Source organism: Pleurodeles waltl, chromosome 8 (assembly GCF_031143425.1).
Source record: "Pleurodeles waltl isolate 20211129_DDA chromosome 8, aPleWal1.hap1.20221129, whole genome shotgun sequence".
NCBI lineage: Eukaryota > Metazoa > Chordata > Amphibia > Caudata > Salamandridae > Pleurodeles > Pleurodeles waltl.
Genome location: NC_090447.1, coordinates 1,246,146,859 through 1,246,168,295, shown reverse-complemented (window position 1 = coordinate 1,246,168,295; position 21,437 = coordinate 1,246,146,859). Strand labels below are relative to the sequence as shown.

Genomic DNA, 21,437 nt, shown 5'->3' with positions numbered 1-21,437 from the left:
CATTTTAACACCACTATTCTTTTCTATCGCCTGCTGTCCCTTTCTGCAGCTCACTGGTGTCTGCAGCCCTGTGCGTACATTTTAATGGACGTTGTAGAAATTTAGCATTTTTAACTATTGCCAGTCCATAGACTTAACCCATTTCCGCAGCCAGGCGTCCCTTAGTGCAGTTTTGAGACGCATCGGTGCAGGGAGAGATGTGTGAGCTGTCTGTCGCCCTCCCACTACCTGGCCCCCTTAGCCCTCCCTCGCCCCTATTAGTCTCTCACTGGAGGTGACAGGCTCACTCAATACATTGAAGAAGCTGCGCGCGCTAACGTGACAGGAGGACGTGTCCCACATTCCTCAACACACACTCCGCGCGCGCCTGTACCTCACCGCTCCACGCGCTGGCGAATACACACCGCACCCCTTAACGCCCCACGGGCCCCAACCATCCAAATGACCTGCCACTTCTCACAGCTTTGTGAGCTTCCGGTGAAATGTCAAGATCTACTACAGTTTAATGAATGGCATTAATTGTTTTTCACATTTAAGTCCCATGAAACCTATACAGCGCGTTACCATTAACGTGCTGAATTTACAGAATCAGTTTTAAGTGTTTTACTAATGATAGGGCAAACAACTACACTTTAGTCAATGATGACATCTACTCTGCTGTCACAGCTGCGCACCCCCTACCCGCCGTTAATACTCTTCGAACCGCAGACCTCAAAGTGCACTCTTTTTTAATGAGGTTATGTCACTTCCCTGCGTCTCGTGCCCTGTCTTGTGTGCGTCTGTCTATGACGTTCACACTGTGCTCGCGCCACTCCTCTCCTCCCCTCCCCGCGAAATTAAAAAATTAAGTCTGTTTTTGACTTGGGGACGAAATGTCCACGTTTGGAAAATTGAAAGCATTGATGGATTGCCGTATTATTATATATTGTATAAACGACACGTCTTACTTAGCAGGAATTGTTCCATGGAAGCATAAACATTATAAATACACTAAACAGACACCTAAAGTCACTGAGGCGAATCTCTAGTCGCTTTTTTAAAATGTTTTTGGTAACTTTATTTGTGTTATGCTCCTGTTATATTAAGCGAATTGAATATATTTGGAAAAATAAGTACACAGAATGGTATATTGCCATCTTGAACGTGAACATACATATAATACATTGCTGAAATGAAAATATGTATGGAGAACTTTGGAATAGATTCTGGTTACGTACGTTATATTATTGCATCATTAGTCACTGATGCAATTTTCAATGTACTATCTCCAACGTAAAGGATGGCTGTACCTCATATATCTGTCAGCTCAAAAAATAGAATGTAACGGAAAAGCTTTTTTGTGAAAGATCTTCGAACAGAAAAGTCTGATTTACCATGGTATAGTCAAAAGCAGAAACCAATAAACTGTTCTCATTTACCAGACTAATAATTTGGAATTAGGGAACTTTCAGAAAACCGAGGAGCACATTGGCGAACTGCAAGTTACCTTTTCTTGTCACTGGAGAGTAAGCAGGGGTGGAAACAGAACCTCTGCAAGACAGAGGAGGTGTAGGGCCGTGGGTGGAGGAAAGGGGCATGAGGTGGAAGACTGAGCACACTTGGTGTTCGTCAATATGAGCTTTTGGCAGTGCCAGTGGTAAGGTTTAACTCTATCTATCTATCTATCTATCTATCTATCTATCTATCTATCTATCTATCTATCTATCTATCTTAAATTAAGCATTAGTGGAAGGATTGGTAAACTATTAAACTGTCCAGTTAAGAAACTAACTAGGAATCCACTCAAGCAACAAACACACACAATCAATTGACTTTTTTACAATTTTCATCCCATGCACCGAAAATATCACAGAGCATTAACCATTTCCAAACATTTATCATTGAATATGAAAAAACATTACGCTTTGAAAGCTGAAAATACTAACCAAGATGATTTCATACATAAGACAGTGTAGTTCTGCGGTTTAAACATCAACATTGGCGTTATGCCACTCACAGAAACAAAGTAAGTAAATAAAACTTGAGATATAAACAGTTATTTTAAAATGTTGCATTTATTTATTTGTCCCATCTAGTAACCCAAACTTCGAGCAATTGCTAAATCGAAAATTCATCTTTTTCTGTGCATTTATTCTCACATGGTGTAAGTGCATGAAAGGACACGGTTACAGAGAGCAGCCTGGCGCATGCGCGGACTCACCTTCTTCCTTTGAAAGTTCACATCGAGTTTCATGGAGGCGCACTTGTTCAGGGTGTTCAGCCGCCTAGGAATGAAGCAGAATCCAATGATTAACATCCCGGCACTGACTACCAGCCCTGGCTTCCGTTCTTTCTCGGTCTGCTTTTCCTTCCACGGCTGCCCTCCCATCGCCTCCTGCGGCCTGGTTCAAGCAAGGCCCTCGGGTATCTCAAAACACAGTGTCTCTACACCGCCTGACGCTGGGCCACCTGAGGTACCATGGTAAATACAATCCCAAATCCTTGCCACACACTGTAGCCACGCTGTTTCCCAGGGCAGCTCCTGACTACTGTGCGCTGATGGACCTCAGATACGTCCCGAGGTTGGAGGCAGCATCCAAGGGGCTCCCATTCATTCAAGTCCAGGTAGCTCCAGCCAGCACCTCATTGGCCAGATCTTGAAGAAGCCCCGCCTACTCTAGCCAGGACAGTGGCCCCTTCCACCTTTCACAAGGTGATTAGGTGCAATAATCCACCTATCAACTTGCATCCTTAGAGGGTTAACTGTTTACCTTTAACCTAATCACAGCTCTCGTTTTTGTAATGTACAGAGTTAACTTAAGCCTTTCAATCTTTTCAAACCTAATCCACACAATTCACCTTGAAGGAGGCTGATTAGTTTAAATCGTGCTCAGGCCTTGCTGCGCTCAAAGCCATCAGCTAAATCAACATCTCTCATTGTCCAGGGAAGGACCGAGGCAGAAAGAGCACTTCTGCACACTCGCACTAAAATATCTATTTACACACACACAGCAGACAGGCGCACAAACACCAGCCAAATTCTACCAAAGCCCGTGGACTGCCTAGATTCGTTCGTACAAGTGTGCCACTTCCAACATCATCAGGGTAATATTTACCGAGCAGCGTTACCCTAGTGATCAGGACACTCCACACATTTATGTGCCCCTGGGTGCTTGCTAAGTGGTGCGGTTAATAGCTTACACAAAGATATATGAAAGGTGGAGTCAGGCAGAGTATGAAGCTGCGATCTGTTTGTTACTGCATTGGCGCCACGAGCAGGGTCAAGCGGTGATAACTCAGTAGGTTATACCGAGTTATCACCGCTTGACCCTGCTCGTTGCACTGGAGTGCACTCAACCATCACAGCATGCAGAACTCTAACCTATCGCAAGTAGCTGCGGTGCCCGTCCTAATGTCAGCATGTCCCATATATTACTTGATGATGAAAAAAACACAGACACGTCTGGGAAATGTATAGAGAGTGGAAAAGCGCTCACTGGGGACAGAAAGGCTCTGTGAACATGAACACCCTGTGCTTTGGAGGGGCTCCTGTGCTCCCCAGTAACCTTCACACATTTTACACATTGCCAGTGCTTAATTTGTGCTTGTTGTTTCCGGTGCTGAGCACCGGCACTGATATATGAGGGCTAGCGCTTATCTTTCTGCCTCAAGCACTCACTGCGAGCACAAAGCAGAAAGCTGCAAGACTGAGCTGAGGGGGCAGTGAGTACCTTAAAATGGATTGAAGAGGCCCGAGGCGGCTTCAGGATTACCTGCCTCAGTATTCCGTGTTCGCACATTTAATTGCGGCAGCCGCGTGTTTGAGAGGAGGGCTTTGAGCACCGGCACCTGTTTATTTACAAATTAAGCACTGCACAGGGCACATCATATCTAGGCTTACAGGGGATGCATCAATCACCCCAGGACCTCTTGGCTCACCGAGCGCAGAGATAAGAACACACACAGGCCAGCCGCAAGGCTAGGCCTCTCTCATAGATGCTTCTTCCGCGGCGACGCGCAGCCCACCGCTGCCAGGCTCTCCGAGGCACACCACAGTGCCAAGAAGCTGTGGAAACGGTTGACTGGGCACTATAGAACACTGCGTGTAACAACAGCATTAGAGTCTTTAGATTTTGAACTGAAACACACATACACCCCTGGTTGTGGTATGACGTGACAGCATAGCTGTCACCAGACAATTATGTGAGCATCATCCGAGTAGGGCTTTGACTCCGCCCACATGTTGGGAGCCAGGAGTACTTGTTTCCAGTGGGCAGACGTGCGCTTCCAGGAAAAGTGCTTGCCTTTCACACTGCTGAGATAATTTTTAATAATAATGCAGCTGCATAAGCCTGAACTTTCAGAGACACACACATAACATTGGAATGCGAAAGTGTCTTCCATACCTAAATAATCGATGTTATTAGCTGTGGCAGCAACACAAAGGGGAGGAGGGCAGTCATCAAACTACATAGACTTCTAGATCTGGTATGACACTGCAACTGTCACGTGACCTTTTAACCTACACCAATATTATTTTACGATTCATTGCTTCCATAGAAATACAGATCCATTCCCATGCAATCTAGCCGTAATGCTCCACATTCCAAAGCATCATTCCTTTAAAGCTAGTCCTATTGGCGTTACAAGCACATTTTTGTTGTTTCTTTATACTAATAACGCAGTGCACATAAACTGCACAGGCCTCTTCAATGACTGTGCTATAACATACACAGAGTTCCTTGTAACAATCTACTCGCCTGTAATAAGAACAAGAAAACACGTCCCTTCCCTGCTGCAGTCGTTTATCAATGCTGCCCTATGACGTCACGGCACCCGCTGCCGGACTCCAGTAAAGGCAACTTCTTCGCTACTCAAACAATGAAAAGGAATCGGGGTGACTGGCCTTTCAACCCTGTCTTCTAAAGGTACTTTATCTGAAATCCACCATTAGCTGATAAAGAATCATTTATGGGGGTGTGCTCACGTGTTAGAAAGTATTTCAAACAATATAATTGGCTTTTACTTTAACTGAACTGTTTGAATATGTATTTGAAGTTGATTACGGTCTTCACAGTCATTGTTCTTTTCACAGTTTAGTTTACACATTAATTATTCTGCATATTTGTAATCGAATATCTCCTGCAAGAGCGGGAGGACAAGTCAAAGGCTGTGGCCAATTATTCTTGTCACATATGGGCAGAAAACTGCCACTTGCACAGACCAGATCCTAATCCACAGAATGGTGATCATTAAACAAATCTGCTGCATGTGCCAATATTTCTGCTGTAAACGATTCCCAAGGCTGGAAAAATATGAATTCCTATAGAAGTGTCAGGGGTGTGGCTATTACGAAGGCTGAGAACACCCACAAGGTCGTATGTAACTTTATGTGTATTATCAAACATTTGAAAATCTATTGCCGCCTTATAGGCACTTCTGTCCCTACACTTATAAAAAGTAGATGTGGGTACCCCATTTAGATCGGAAACGTGTCCCAAACTCCCCTCTTTTGCGCTGAGGGTGCAGGGAAGGGATTTCTTCAGTTGAAACATATTCTCAATAAGGAGAACACAACCACTGGCAAAGCCAATAGGTCTCGCCTATACAAGAGCTATTGGCTTTGGCAATGTATTTTGCCACATTGTACACCAGTGTGGCTGCAGTTTAGCATGGCTAAAAGCTAGTGGGGTGGAGTGAGAGAGTGGAAGAAACAGGCACAGCAGGACAGCATTGCAGCTGGGTCAGTTACAGTGCGTGAGTAGAGAGACACTAAGCTCACCAAGCTCCCTAGTTGGACCTCGTACCCCCAGCTGGCAATGCCAAAAAGGAAATACAATATGTGCTGGCAAGGGATGTGGGACTGCTCTACCCTGCAATCCAAATGCACGGGGGGAAGCACTTCTCACCCACTGGCTGCTAGGGCACTGGACGGAAGCAGCAGTGACTCCCTAGACCATACAACAACACAGATCCGAAGGAAAGGACTCCATAGTCCGATTCCTCTATAAACCAGCAGCACAGGTTCCAGAATGGGGTAAAGCGCTAGTAGGGCCACACGCAACGGAGGAATCAGTCACCCAATCCACCAATCTGGGGCAACGCCCTGCACACAGCACCGCGTTAGCAGAGATGTTTACAGGGGGTTTTAATGTGCAAAGATCACTCTCATGACCCGCGTCAACAGTTGGTCATCACGAGCCCAATTCCTCCTGCGTTTCCCCCCTGCTAGTAGGGAGCGCATCATCACCACCTCGGAACAGAGCCTTCATCACTACAGCAGACCAAAGCCGCTCAGCAACTTAACCGTCCCGTGGCTTGCTCCCCTGGGGGGTTGGTAAAAAAATGCACAAGATGATGACCATTGCCCAAGTAGTCCGTGAACTTGAGTGGTCTCTGGTACAAGAGAAGTTGGTGGCAGAATGCAACTCCTTAGAGATATCCTATACACCTGAGGAACAAACAAATACCTTGCCCACCATTCAGGGCAGGACGAGTCTCACAGATCAGGAGCTTGGGGCACTGTCCGAGCAGTTCCTCAACAATCTCGAGGAGCAGATTGACAGAAAACTTAGCCTCACCACAATAGCAAAGAGGCACTCGGGAGAGGATGGGGGCAGACCAACTTGTGGATCAACTCAAGGGTGCCCCACAAACACACAAGAGCTGGCGGCTATTAGATCCTCGCAGGACATTATGGAAAAGGCCCTTCTCTGTCAGTCAAACAAGATGGAGCTGGAACTGGACCTGTTTCAGTCCTGGGCCACACACCTCCTTGGAATAAGAGCAAAGGTAATGGACTTGGAGACCCACCTCGCTTCCACAAAGAAGGGAGCTCAATGTTCTTGCTTCCCGATCATCGACAAAATAAGCTACCTACCTAACATTCTGAGTGAGCTAGTCAGAGTAGTCAAGGGGACAGCAAGAAGAGACAAACCTACAGTGGCATCATTCCCCTCCCAAAGGTGCCATCCTGCTCAACCAGCTCAAGGCCAAGGCCAAAGCCTGAACACAGCTGAATCAACAGTAACCCCAAGCAGCCAACCCTTAACATCTCCTGGGGTAGACAACTTAATTTCATATAGTTTATCCTCCCCAAGTAGATACATAAAGCCCTGCAAGTGCGATAAGACAGAAGCAAATGTTAAAGCTGTCACCTCCTACCACGGTGACACAATACAATCATGCAACTCCTCTGCAAAGTCCACTCAAGTCGGAAGCAGAAATGCCAAAGGAGATTGGTCAAAAGCCTCAAAACTAACATCGCCCCCGAAGCACCGAAAGAGAGTGGCACAGCTAAACTGTTCCCAATCTTTCAGGCACGAACAACACAAAAAAAGCTTGGAACAAGATCAAGCGGAAGAATTGTTGTCAGCCCCCTCATGCAGGGAAGGGAAATCTACATCTAAAGCACAAACATCACCACTTGGCACTCCCTGGCGACCACTACCTGCTCAACCACAAGAACATACAGAAGCAACAAAGATGGTGCCTCTGAGGGATCAGGATGCAGCAGTAGCCACTGGGCCCAGACCACCATCAGACAACAGAAAACGTGCCCTAGTAGTCACAGCAGGGAGCCCAGGGACTCAGAAAGCTTCCCTGGATTACAGAACCCAAGATCCAAGGTCCGTCCTAAACACAATTCCAGTAAGGATTTCAACAGCCTGCTCCTCTAAGGAGGGTGCAAGGGAGCACACTAGTCTGCATAGCATACAGGAAAATCATCATGATCTCCATAAGGGCACAAGGAGTGCTCAGCAACTGCAGCTCATAGTGTCAGCTGGTTCTAGCAAGGAGGGCACAAGGGAGCACCTTAGTCCACATAGCATACAGGAAAACTATCACGAAATACAAACTGACACATGGAGTGCACAACAACCACAGTACTTAGAGTCAGCGGGCACCACCAGCTATGAGAGCAGGGGAGAGATGGCTCTCCCATATAGTGCAAATACAAATCACCTCGACCCTCCAACTGACACCTCTAACTGAGCCAGGCTGGGCCCGCTGTCAGCTGGACAGGATACATCAGAACCGGTAGAGCAGGACTCACTGGAACTTATGTTCATCCCTCACTACACCTCAAAGGGCCTTATAGATATTTTAAACAGTAGGAATTTATTGCGCTTATTTCCTCAGGTACCAGCTCTCAGGCACATCACCTCAGAAGACATGGACTGGGTTAGGTTCGAGCCTCCCTCCCTAAACACAACCAGCGAAGTCACAAAAACAACTTGGAAAGGCGCAGAACAGTGGGCTGCAGTCTGTAATGCAAGAGAGTCCTTTGCAGACTGGGGCATTGAACTACACATTTCCCCACCTCACAAATATCCTTCTAAAAACTCTCCCTGGACACAGGCCGAAATCAGTCCTAAGAGGATCAACTGGGGGGAGGAACCACGGGACCCATACAGTAGTGTCCCCACAGACCATGACCATAGTCTGTGCGCAAAATAGAAGAGAGGTCCACACGGTCACACACTCATCCCCGCAAAGCAAGAAGAGGGACCAGGTAGAACCAAGGTATTGGTCCTAGTACTAAGTGGGACATAGAGCACTTCACTTTGGGCTCATCCAAATTCCTGTCAATCTTGTCATGGAATGTGGCAGGCCTCAGGAGCATTGGCAGCTCTAGTGAGGCAATGTCCTACCTAAACTCTAATGATATCATCTGTTTGCAGGAAACTTAGGAATGCGTTCCATCTCACTTGCCAGGTTACTAGGAGATCTTCCAGCCAGCCACTCACCCAAGTATTTTTGGTTGGCCTTCGGTTGGATTATCCATCTTCATCAAGCATGTAGTGCGCTTGGCAACCACTGAGCTTACCATCAACAGCAGAATGGCCCAAGTTATCACCATTAACATTGCCCGACAAAAAGTAGATTTGATACTAATCAATTGCTACATAAATGCTCCAAGGAAATCAAAGGTAGCGACAATCCCCAAACTCCTGGAGAAGTTGGAAACTGTCATCTTCAGGCATCCCAGCCACAAAATAGTAATGTTGGGAGATTTTAATGTAAGTGGGCTAGATGCGCCACCTGAGCATCCCCCCCAGGACAGAGGCTGTCAACTACTACAACATTTTCTTACAATGTTCAGACTATCTTCAATCCAACAGGAGCACACAAACTTTCTGCAAGGTTGTCCCATTCCTCCATCGTTCAAGGGAGGCTCAACTATTGATTACGTGTTCCTCTCAGAAAAGCTCACGCAGAGACTTAGCCACTTTGAAGTCACTGAGAGGGCCGAGAATGATCACAATCCCTTGAAATGTATAATTGAACTACAAGCACAGGCAGTAAAGCAGTACACAGGGGCAGGGGCCTCACCAGGCATTGAGAAGGTACACTTGGTGAGAAGAATCAAATAAAGACCAGAGTATTCATCTAAAATAGCCTTATGGCTAAAAACCCATCCTCGAGAGCCTAACCAGAATCTCGAATGGTGGGCAAAGTCGGTGGGCGATCTATGCATTATTCTACAGGGTAATCCAAGGTGTGCTCACGTATCTCGCTACACTCGAGGAAGTACGACAATACCACTGGACAAAAACGTGCTCAAGGCAAGGCGGGCACTTCGCAGAGCTATACGTATGCATAAACAAAAGCCCACACAGGACACAGTGGCTCAGATAACAAAAATCAGAAGATCCCTCAAGAAACAGGTACGGGAACTCAAGCTGGCACAAGATCGGAAAGAATGAGAAACCTTATTCCAGCTCCTAAAGGACCCAAATCACGCATGTTTCTGGGACTATGTATACAAATTAAGGAACGCCATAAGTCAAGGGAGAATGGCATATCAGAGGCTGTATGGGTCTCTCACGTAACAGTCTTGTACACATCCTCCAAACTAGAACCAGACTTGCCCAGCAACAGGCTGGAAAAGACTCAATTTCCATCCTCCCCCACCACGATAGGCCATCTTCAACATCTGAAGAACACATGAGAGCGAAGCAGATCAGCCAGCCGCATATGACGAGGCAAAAGGCACGGAACCGACTCCTTCCTCCATTAGGATGACAGAGAATGTTATAAAGAGGTTGAGGAAGGACCGAGCCCCAGGGCTAAATGGCCTACCCGCTTCTCTGTTTAAATGCTCTCCGTCGGACTGGGCAGAGCGGTTGTCTCAGATCCTTAACAGCGCATATTACCTGACCATGATCCCGGATTGCTGGAGAGGGTCTATACTTTTCCCTATATACAAAAAGGGGGTCCACTCAGTAGCTTCAAACTACCGACTAATAGATCTCCTGGATGTGGAGGCAAAAATGCACGCATGACTGCTGTTGGGTCAACTGGAAGCCTGGGTTTGGAACTGTCAAATCCAGCCATTCGTCCAATCTGGCTTCAGCTTTGGGGCCTCAACAGTGGACAACATCATGGCACTGGCATACTTGCAGCATAAAGCGGCTAAAATCGGTCACAGGCCGCTATTTTGCTGGTTTGTTGATTACAGTATGGCCTTCTACAGGGTAGACCCTGAAACTCTATGGAGGAAGCTGTCATAGTTGGACATTCCCACACAACTCTTAAGAGCTATCATCTCATTGTGCTCCCATACTTGGGTCCGGGTTCAAATAGGTCCAGGATCTTTATCACGGAAAATAGAAACCAGCAGAGGCCTCAAACAGGGATGCGTTTTGGCCCCATTACTGTTTAATTTGTATACTGCAGACCTGGAGAAACATCTGAAGGCCAGCACCCTGGTGCTACAAAAAGATCAGGCTCACAAAACTCCAAATCATTCAATATGCCGAAGACATTGCAATAAAAGACTGCACAAAAACTGGCCTACAGCAAGCTCTAAACACCCTAAACACTTTTAATAAGGCTAATCATCTCCACATTGACCAGGAAAAAACTAAAGTCCTTACATTTGGAAGGTACAAGAACAAAAATACCAGAACCTGGCAACTGGGAAGCCAGACCATTCGCACAGCCAGGAAGTATAATTACCTGGGGGTGTGGTTCACAGAAAACAACATGGCAGGGGCACAGAAAACTGCAATTAAACATAAAGCTGCAGCCATCACATGTGGAATCTCCCAACTGAGTAACAAACTTAGAAGCGCTTCGGCTGCCCCAATACTGAGGGTAGTAAAGGTGACCCTACTGCCTGCCCTGCAATATGGCTACCTGGCATTTCCGGGGTCTTTAGAATCCACTGTAGAACAAGCTCATTGCAGAGCATATTTAAAAATCTTCCAATAACCAAAGTACACACACGGCTCCAGGCTCAGATTGGAAATGGGCATACTGTCACAGCAGATAGATGGTCAAAGCCGTCATCCTGAAATATTACATCAAGCTCAGGAAGGCCAACTTGCTCACTTTAAAACACCACTTGAGAACTATTGTTGAAACTCCCGGCAACCCATGGTCCATGCAGCTAACCAAAGAACAGGTGACTCCATTTAGGTGAGAGACACCGTAGCTTTGAGTGCATGGAACACACCAATCAACAGAGGAGCAAAGGAACTCCAAGGGAGCACGACATTCTGTCAGTTAATTCTCCATCAACAATGCCAGGGTTAAACGATTCCTATTTGATAGGAGCCCCTCAACCATACCTTTTAGAAGCAATAAATGCAAGAACTTGGCACCAGATTCTGTATATGCGATCATTAGTCCTGCCAATAATGGACGTTAATCCTTCCTGGCCTGCACATAGGTACAAAAAAGCCTGCTGGATCTGCTCCTACCATCAAGAAAGTTGGCTACACCTTCTGTGCCGCTGTCCCAAACTAGCAGCCGAAAGAAGAGAGTTAATAATTCCAGTGGCGTTGGTTCTGGGGGCGCGGTCTTGTAACGAGACATCTAATGTCTGCTTTTCACACTCGGCTGCCTGGGCCTTGACAAGTTGCGCAAAATACGTGACAATTCTCAGGCGGCTGCTAACACAGCCGTGGGGGGATAACAGCTTAGTGCATGTTGGGGAAAAGACACTTAAGCCCCCCTTGCTGCAAACTGAGACAATATTTACCCTTTCATAACAGTTTTTTTTAAATCAAATTTTAATGCATATATTTTCTACTGTATTTTATATAATGGTTTCAATTAACTCAACAATAAATTGACATTGACATTGAGAGTGAAGTGGGGCAGTAGAGTGTTGTAGACTGGATTTCTTTGAATGTCGTAGAGTGGAGTAGGAGGATTAGGTGTTTTACAGTTGAGTAGAGGGGAGTAAGGGTTCAGTGGCAGAGGGTGGCATGGAGTGGAGTGAGGTGAAATAGGATGGAGAGGGTTGGAGTGCATTGAGGTAGTGGGGTGAATTGAATTGGAGTAGAGTGGGGTGGATTGGGGTTTAGTAGGGTGGATTGAGTAGAGTGGGGTGGATTGATGTGGGGTGGATTGGACTGGAGTGGGGTAGATTGAAATGGGATGCGGTGAATGGGATTGGGGCGGATTTGAGTTGGGTAGATTAGATTGGATTGTGGTGGGTGGTCTGGATTCAAGTGATATGCTCAGGTGGGGTGGATTGGATTGGGGTGGATTGGATTGGGGTGGGATGGATTAAATTGGACTGGAGTGGGGTGGATTGGATTGGAGTAGAGTGGATTGGATTCACTGGATTAGACTGGAGTGGGGTGGATAGAATTGGAGTGGGGTGAATGGATTGGGGAAGATTCGAATGGAGTGGGGTCAATTGGTTAGAAGTGAGGTGTGGATTGAAGTGGGGTGAGGTGGGGTGGTTGGATTGGAGTAGGGTGGACTGGATTGGGATAGCGTGGGTGGATTGGAGTAGAGCGTGGTGGATTAGAGTGAAAGGGGTTGATTGGAATGGGGTGGGGTGGATTGGATTGGAAGGGGGTGGATTGAAATGGGTTGAGATAGACTGTACTGGGATGGGGTGTGTTGGATTGGAATGGAGTGGTTTGGAATGGGGTGGATTGCATTGAGGTGGGGTGGATTGAAGTGTGATGGGGTGGATTGGAGTGGGGTGGACTGAACTGGGGTGGGGTGGACTGAAGTGGTAGATTGTGGTGGGGTGAGTTGAAGTGGAGTGGACTGAATTGGAGTCTGATGGATTGAGTGAGTGGGGTAGATTGAAATGGGGTGGGGTAGATTGTAATGGGGTGGGGTGGATAGGATTGAGTGGGGTGGATTAGATTAGAATGGGGTGAAGTGGGGTGGGGTACACTGGAGTGGGGTGTGTTCGATTGGACTGGGGTGGATTGGAGTGGGGTGAATTGCTTTGAGGTGGGATTGATTGGAGTGTGGTGGGGTGGATGGATTGGAGTGGGATGGACTGAACTGGGGTGGAGTGGATTGGACTGGGGTGTGTTAGATTGGGGGGTATGGAGTGGACTGAATTGGAGTGAGGTGGATTGGAGTGGCATAGACTGACTGGATTGGAGTGGAGTGGACTGAACTGGAGTAGAGTGGAGAGGGGTGGATTGGGTTGAAATGGGCAGGGGTGGTCTGAAGTGGGTGGGTTGTATTAGGGTGGGGTGGGTTGTATTAGGGTGGGGTGGATTAGAGTGGGGTGATTGGGCTAGGGTGGATTGGACTGAGGTGAATTGGATTGGTGTGGAGTGGCTGGAATGAGGTGGATTGGAGTGGGTGGACTGGAGTGGGGTGAACTGGAGTTGGGTGGTTCAGATTGGGGTGTATCTGATTGAGTTGGTATGTAGTGGTTTGGAGTGAAGTGGATTGTATTGAGTTGGGTGGATTAGGGTAGGGTGGATTGGATTTGGGTGGATTGGATAGGGGTAGGGTGGCTTGGACTGGGGTGATGTGGTTTGGACTGTGGTCGGGTGGATTTGGGATACATTGGAGTGGATTGTGGTGGATTGGACTGGTGTGGAGTGGATTGATTGGAGTGGGGTGGATTGATTGGAGAGGTTGGACTGGAGTAAAGTGGGGTAGATTAAGGTGGTTTAGAGTGGGATGGACTAGACTGGAGTAAGGTGGATCAATGTGGATTGCACTGGAGTGGGATGGACTGGGGTGGTGCGGGTGGAGTGAGGGGAACTAGATTGGAGTAGGGTGGGATTGGCTTGAGTGGGTGGGATGGACTGGAGTAGGGTGGGATGGACTCGAGCAGGATGGATCGGACTGGAGTGGGGATGGGTTGACTGGAGAAGATTAGACTGTAGTGGGTGGGTTGGATTAGGATGAGGTGTATTGGATTGGAGTGGGGCAGATTGGACTGGGCTGGCCTGGGGTGGATTGGACTGGAGTGTGTTGAACTAGATTGGTGTTGGAGAGGACTGGATAGGAATGGGGTGAATAGGGGTTGAGTGGGTGGATTGGATTGGGATGAGGTGAGGTGGATTGTATTGGAGTGGTGCAGATTGTTTTGGATTGGAGTGAGTTGTTTGGGATTGGAGTGGGACAGGGTTGAGTAGGGCAGATTGGAGTGGGGCTGATTGAAATGGATTGGAGTGGGGAAGGTTTTTTTGGATTGAAGTGTGGCAGAGTGTTTGGATTGGAGTGGGGCAGATTGTTTTGGACTGGAGTGGGACCGATTGTTTCGGATTGGAGTGGTGCAAATTGTTGTGGATTTGAATGGGGCAGATTGGAGTGGGACAGGTTGCTTTGGATTGGAGTGAGCAGACTGTAGTGGGGCAGTGTGTTTTGGGCCTAGAGTGGGGCACATTGTATTAAGGTGGGATTAAAGTGGAGTGGATTGGGTTGGTGTTGGGTGGGTTGAATGGGAGTGAGGTGGATTGGAGTGGGGATAATTGAGATAGAGTGGGGTGGATTGGATTGGGGAGAGGTGGACTGGATTGGAGTGGGGCTTATTGCTTTGGGGGCGGATCGTTTTAGGTTGGAGTGGGGCAGATGGGAATAGGGCAGATTGGAGTGTAGCAGATTGCTTTTGATTAAAATGGGACAGACTGGAGTGAGGTGCACTGGAGTGGGGCAGATTGTTCTGGATTGCAGTGGGGCAGATTGGACTGGGGTAGATGGGAGTGGGGCATATTGCTTTGGATTGGAGCGGGCAGATTGTTTAATTGGAGTGGGGCAGATTGTTTTAGAGAAGTGCAGATTGCTTTCGATTAGAGTGGGGCAGATTAGATTGGAGTGGATAGGAGTGGGTTGTGGTGAGTAGTTTGGATTGGAGTGGGATTGGTATGGGGTGTATTGCACAATTATGTGTTAAAGCATGATTTCATAAATTACACATAATAAAGAAACAATCTTGCATTGCAATATTTCGAACAAGAAGATTGCCATTTTTTGAGAGGAGTGCCCATGGGCAAAAACAGAATAAAACATGAGTGGAAAGTGAGAAAAGACTACTTGGCAAAACAAAAGAAAGTTTGGTATAAAAAAGGTAAACTTTGAATTTTTTTTTTTGTCCTTCAGGGCATATTTTTGCCCTTCACTAGCCTTCTGTTTGCAGGGCACTGGAAGTTAAAAAGAACAAAATAGTATCTCAATCATGTCGGGAGCAGCGTACGTGCACTGGTTAAGTTTAATCAATCAGTGCTTCATCCTTGCACCACAGAGAGGAATGGAAATGATGACAGGCCTGAAGTGGACGAATTATGACACTCTAAAGAAGAGTGCCAGTGGTGAGAGACAGGCAAGCTCCAAACCCTTTACTGTACACAACAGAGTCTTGCAGACGAGACAACATGTGCTAGCTCATGCACTCACAGACTTGACCCTAAAGGTGAAAAGGAAACATTTGCAGATGTATACTTTTCTTTCTCCACACTTGCCTGCTCAGAGGACAATCCGCAAGCATTAGGGGAAACAAGCCTACGTTTCTAAATCTATGAAAGATGCAGATTCCAGGAAGTATGCGAGGCGGTAAGCGGGTCTCTTTCTTGCAACTCCCCACATTTTTTGTTTCCCCCGCCCACCATGCCGAGAGTAAATAGCACCAGGTAAGGGGAGTGCTCGGGTGTTGTGGCATGATGGGAAGGGTAGTTAAAAGGTTATGCAATGGTACATGGTGTGATTAAATGAGATTTCTATCTTAAGTCATGGTAATGGCTTGTGTCAAGTCTAACCCCCTTTTTTATCTCATATTTAGTATGTCGTATTTATGTTGGTCGGCGGGTGAGGTCATGATTGGTGGGAACAGTTCTGGGCCATGTCAGACATCTTTTTAGACCAAAAATAACAGCGGTGTTACAGGACCTTCCAAGAGGTGCTGGCAAATTTGCAGGGTCGCGGGAGTTTGGGGTCGTCGCTGACATGTGGTCCTTATCTGGAAACCACCAGTGCAGGTACAGTGCACACAAGCTAGCACAGGCCTTTGGGAGGTGGAAGATGGGTGTAGCAGGTAACAGAGGTAGGTTCGTAGTGGGCAGATGGGCCCACTGTACAGGCACATCCTGGTATGGGAGGTCAGAGGGGGAGGTCGTCCTATAAGGAGGGACTCATCCATGTCCATTTCATAGGGCAAGGGGTTTTAAGAGGAAAGGCTACTTGAACCAGTCATGATCTTACTCGTAAAAGTATATTTTGAAGAATGCACAGGAACAATCTTAGCTATGGTTAGGTGACTCCCATGTACTAGTATCTCTGTTAAGGCTAGGACTTAATCCTGTAAGGAAAGATGTACATTTTTGGGTTAATGTGCATAAATTGCTGAAATGTGTTTTTGTTTATATGTGTAGATAAATACAGTCAAAGGTCTTACAACCCTTAACCCAAAGAACTTGGTGTACTTGTCAGTGGCATATGTGTGTTGAGGTGGGTGTGGCTGAGGGTCTTCTCAAGAGACATCTGCTATTGCCAGGCCATATCAATATTTCTTCTCAGCAACAAATGTAGGGTTAAACAAATGAGCATCTATACAAAAACGGATTGATGTAATTGTCAGAAAGAATGCCTGGGTTCCGGATAAGGATGCTTCTCGCAGGGTTATTTATGTAGTGCACATCAAAGCCAAAGCTAGCCTTATTCCTCAGTAAGGGATCTAATTCATTACACAGTTTTGGCGGGGCCCTTGTTCTGAACAAAGTACTGGACAACACGGTGCATAGAAGATCTGTTGAGGGGTCAACCATGAGTCTACCCAATTTACTCAAATGGCTGTCTGATTTAGAAGCACAAATGTGAATATTGCACTGTAAATATGTTATGGTCAAGTTGTCTTCTTCTGATATGTAATTGAAAATTTCAATAAAAATGTTCATTCAATAAATACAGCCTGAGATATATTCTCAATCGACAAAGTTCAGTCTCTGACATGTTACAGTCTGGTCCTTCCTCTGAGTGAGTTGCAATATATAACGAGGCCTACTCAAAGCCATTTTGGATCATGCAACGTAAAACTCATGTTCATGTATAATTCGGTTTTACGTACTCTAACATGCTTTTCCAAATTGCCCACACAACATCTAATATGGAAATATAGTGGTAATACTCAGGGTTTATTCTTATAGATTTAGTATGAATAGAAAGGACTGTGCCCTCTGCAATTTTACCAACAGGGGCTAATTCTCAAAGGCGTGTAACAGTACACAAAAGATGACTCATGTAGTACTACTTTTTATATTCACAAATGCTTTTGTGGATCAGCCCCTTTATTTTATTTTAAATGGACATACTTTTGTGGTTAATATATCTGATGTGTTCTTTAGGTGTCAAAGACCCATAATTGGAAAGTACAGCATGCAAAGTTAATCCATTGTTTTCTCACAGATGTTTGTTAGGAGTATTGAATGTGAAACATATGACCAAGGTACTCGCACTCAACCATATCTGCAACCACAAAGGCATCCCTCTATCCTGCAGTTATCTCCTATGAGACACATTCATTAGTGAATATGGTCACCTCCTACTTACTCTCACCCATGCTTGATAGACCCCTGGCACATGCCTACCACAAATACATGTCATTCAATATGGAACCCAAGACAATGCAACATCTAACAATATGCATTTTCAAATTCACACAACTTGACAGTAAAAATAAATACTGCCCACTGTCCGACCTGGTTCCTGAACTTTCTACTGAACCATGCCCTCTCAGCTACAATGGCTTAGGAAGGTCTTGACCAGTTGAACGATGTCTCAGTTCAGCACCCAAATGACTTGTAGACCCACCTAATAAATCACATTCAGCACAAACCTTTTGCAGGCAACATATTTAGTGTGTCAGTCAAAGATTCTGCAGCATTCACTAAACACCTGTCATCTCACCAAACATAGCCCACATGCACACGAGAGCAGTAACATAGGACCCTTTTCGGCCACCAGATGTCTTCCTGGATCGGACGTATAGTAAGTCACCATACTTCCACCTGACATGCAACAGACCAAGTTCTTTTTTCCATGCCTCCTGCATAAACAAGTACCTAATTCCAGCTGGATCCTCATTTACATGCACATGCTTCATTTGTTTGTGGCTGTACACACTCATCTGACTTCTCCACTGTAAAGTTCTACTGGTAGTAGAAGGTGCGGCTCAGCCTACATACACTGCTGACTGCAGGATCATCTGAACAATGTTAGCAGACACATTTCCACTTCCTATTTACCAGACCAATTGGCTTCCTAGATTCGGATTATGAGCTGCATGGTACTGGCATGCTGGTAAATCTGCATGTGTTCAATTATGAGCTGAACCCCATGGAATGGGGAATTATTGCATGGGACCAGATTTTGGGTTATAAAACCACAAGTAATTCCAACTTCCATTGGGTTAAATGGATACATTTAGCACCTGTTATGCGCAGGTAGCGTGCAGGGGCCTCTATGTGGGTATGAATGGAGTGAGGGGGTGAGGGAATTATGGGACGAAAGGGCAAACTATGTCCTAGCATGGGGTAACTTTGCATGGTTCCCTGGCCAGAAAAAAAGGCTTCACCCCTACTGCAGCCAAAGCCTCATGCAATTTTTCCCGGCGGAATTACTGCCTAGTACAATAGGGTCTGGAGTTTCAACACCTGGGAAAACCTAGTGCAGGAACAATAGCCCACTCAGAATCAGGCGGCGTGAATTCAATACAGTACCTCAGCTCTGCCGCCCTCCTAATCAGCACTTTAGTAATAGTCCAGCAGCAGCTGCTCTCTGCACAGCATCACCTTCCTTCGCAGCAAGTGATGGTCCACTTACTCAGCCTTCTGACGTTTCCTTTTTTTTCCACAATAATTTTTATTGAGGTTTTACACCCCTTGTGGGTACAAAAATTATCAAGAAGGAATAAACATCAATCTATAGTCTCTTTGTAGCTGTTTATCTCTATGTTTGAAACAGAGAGACTCAATCGCAAAACAGGGAAATCACCGACTGGAGAACATAGTCATAGGTTCGATATTCATATACAAATGAAAGCTGCTAAGGCTTGATTGTATGTGAGTGACTGTGTCGGTATATGTCTTGAACCAATGTCCCAACTGAGCATGGGTAGTTTGAGGGTCCTGCAAAGGCAGAATGAATCTATAAGAATGGAAAGAAGGAACCTCTTGTGATTTGGGGGAAGAACATAAAACTGGGGATAGGTCTGGGGTAAGGAAATAACCAGGGGAGGGGAAAGTAGCACAGGCGGAAGCATCAAGTTTGTGTCCAGACTTTGGGACTGAGATGAGGACAGGAGTGCCTGAGGGGGCGAGGGCAGGATGGAGGGGTGGTGGTCAACGGGGTGTTTCATCTTTCGTGTTGTCACTCGGGGAGTGGGGTAAGAGAGATGCGTAGTAATATAGTGACTCCGAAATGCGAGGGTAGGCCTAGGGGGTACGTTTGGTTTTGTGTTGCAGATCTGCTAAGATCCCCTACATCTAAAGGAGATTAGTAGCCTTGAGGCTATGTAGTCTGGGAGTGAGGAGAGCGCTCCTGAGTTAGGTCCACGAGCTGTGTGCGCACAGTGTCCAGGCAGCTGCGATGGTGCACCTACGAAGGTGCCGGGCCACTTCCCAATGTCATGCTGAGCTTTCTGTCTCCACCCAACAAACCATTGATCCTCCTGACGTTTCATGGTTACTGGTGAAGTTTAAGGTTTTATTTTCTCTTCAGTCTTCAACACACAGGTCCTGTTTCTAGTCAGTTTCAATACTGTACTCTCTCATAGTCTCTTATTAATCTAAGGCCAGTCCAGTAGAAAAACAGTTCTTATTTATTAACGAGCAATAGCACTAAGTTACTAATGAGTCTTCATGTATTTTGAATACTAAGTTTATGTAGAAAATGTAATAACTTAGAAAAATAATGGAGGCATTTGAAAATGTGATTACGAAAAATAGCCACAAATGTTAATGAAGTATACTAATCAATGATTAAATATTATGAAATGTTAAATATATGTTAGACTAAGGCAGTAATATATCATATTGAGGGTTATGTAGTATGCTTTAGCTTTACTAATTGTAGGCCTTAACTTAGCAAGTGTCTAGGCCTACCTCCCAGGCCTCATGTAAAAGCTGTATTTCTTAGAATTTAATAAAAATGCTGACCAAGTGAGTTAAACGATGAAATGTATATTTTATTGTTTAAAGGTGCTCATAACGGAAGCACTTCATGAGAACCGACTGCTAGGAGATGATGTTCCTGCTAATGCAATATTTTATGTGTAATGGGTGTGAGACTGACTTTCCCAGGACAAGAACAATGAAGATACTGACTAGAGTAGAAGCTGCAACAATATTGTTACCTGACAAGCCGGATGATGAGGACATCGCAAGACAAACCAATCAACAATATGAGAATGGAGAAATAGTCAAATTCATGGATTTGAGATTTTAGTTTTATTGGACAGAGCGCGAACATACGATTAACTGACCAATAGGGAATAACTGCACTGAGAGAAAGCAGTCATTCTGCCCTTGTCTTCATGCAGTCATTCTGTCCATATTTTCCTGACCGAAAGGTTATTACTTTCTTATGTTTCTTGATAAGAGACATGCTTAACCTTAATGCTTAAAGCCGTTGCCCTTTAATAATTCTGATGCTGAAGCCTGATGTTTTGCTGATCGACTGATGTCCTGAGGACGAAGACTGATTCTGCGTTGCTTATCCACCCTGAGGATAGGTATATTCCAAACTGTGATTACCACGCATATTTGCTTTTTCTTTCTAGGTACCAACTGCGCTATTTTGATAGAACCCTTGTTAGAAGTTTTTCCAAATTCATGTTACTAAATTGTTTTGCATGAAGCCCAAAATGTTGATGCTAATTTGATGTTAGTTAAGGATTCTCATTATTGAATTGCGATAACAGGGACTAATACTTGGTGAATTTTTCTGCTAAACTTCATGTACATCATTTCGCTGACACAGTTGACTGTGCTATTGATTTGCACCATAACCTTAGAATGTGTTGTAGTTCAAGCTTTGATTAGGCTACATTTCTTCTACCGCTTTGGACAACCAGTGTTGTTTTTGTATGTGTTCCATATGATTTTGAGATTAATCTACATGACCTTAGCATTGTTAATATAGGGAAATAAACATTCTAAACTTTACTAAAGGTGTGTTTATTCATGACTGAAAGGTCATGGTGCGAGACAATTACTGACTCCATTGATTATTGATTTTATTGA

General features: G+C 45.6%; 1 protein-coding gene across 4 annotated transcripts in view; it reads right to left on the bottom strand.

The window, feature by feature from the left end:
- The window catches only part of STARD13 (StAR related lipid transfer domain containing 13), a 769,773-nt gene that overhangs the window by 33,092 nt on the left and 715,244 nt on the right, over positions 1–21,437 (bottom strand). For all 4 annotated transcript variants that reach the window (XM_069205550.1, XM_069205553.1, XM_069205552.1 and 1 more), the window contains one exon: positions 2,201–2,264. In XM_069205550.1, coding sequence (XP_069061651.1) covers positions 2,201–2,264 — 64 coding nt within the window. The remainder of the gene's footprint in view (positions 1–2,200; positions 2,265–21,437) is intronic.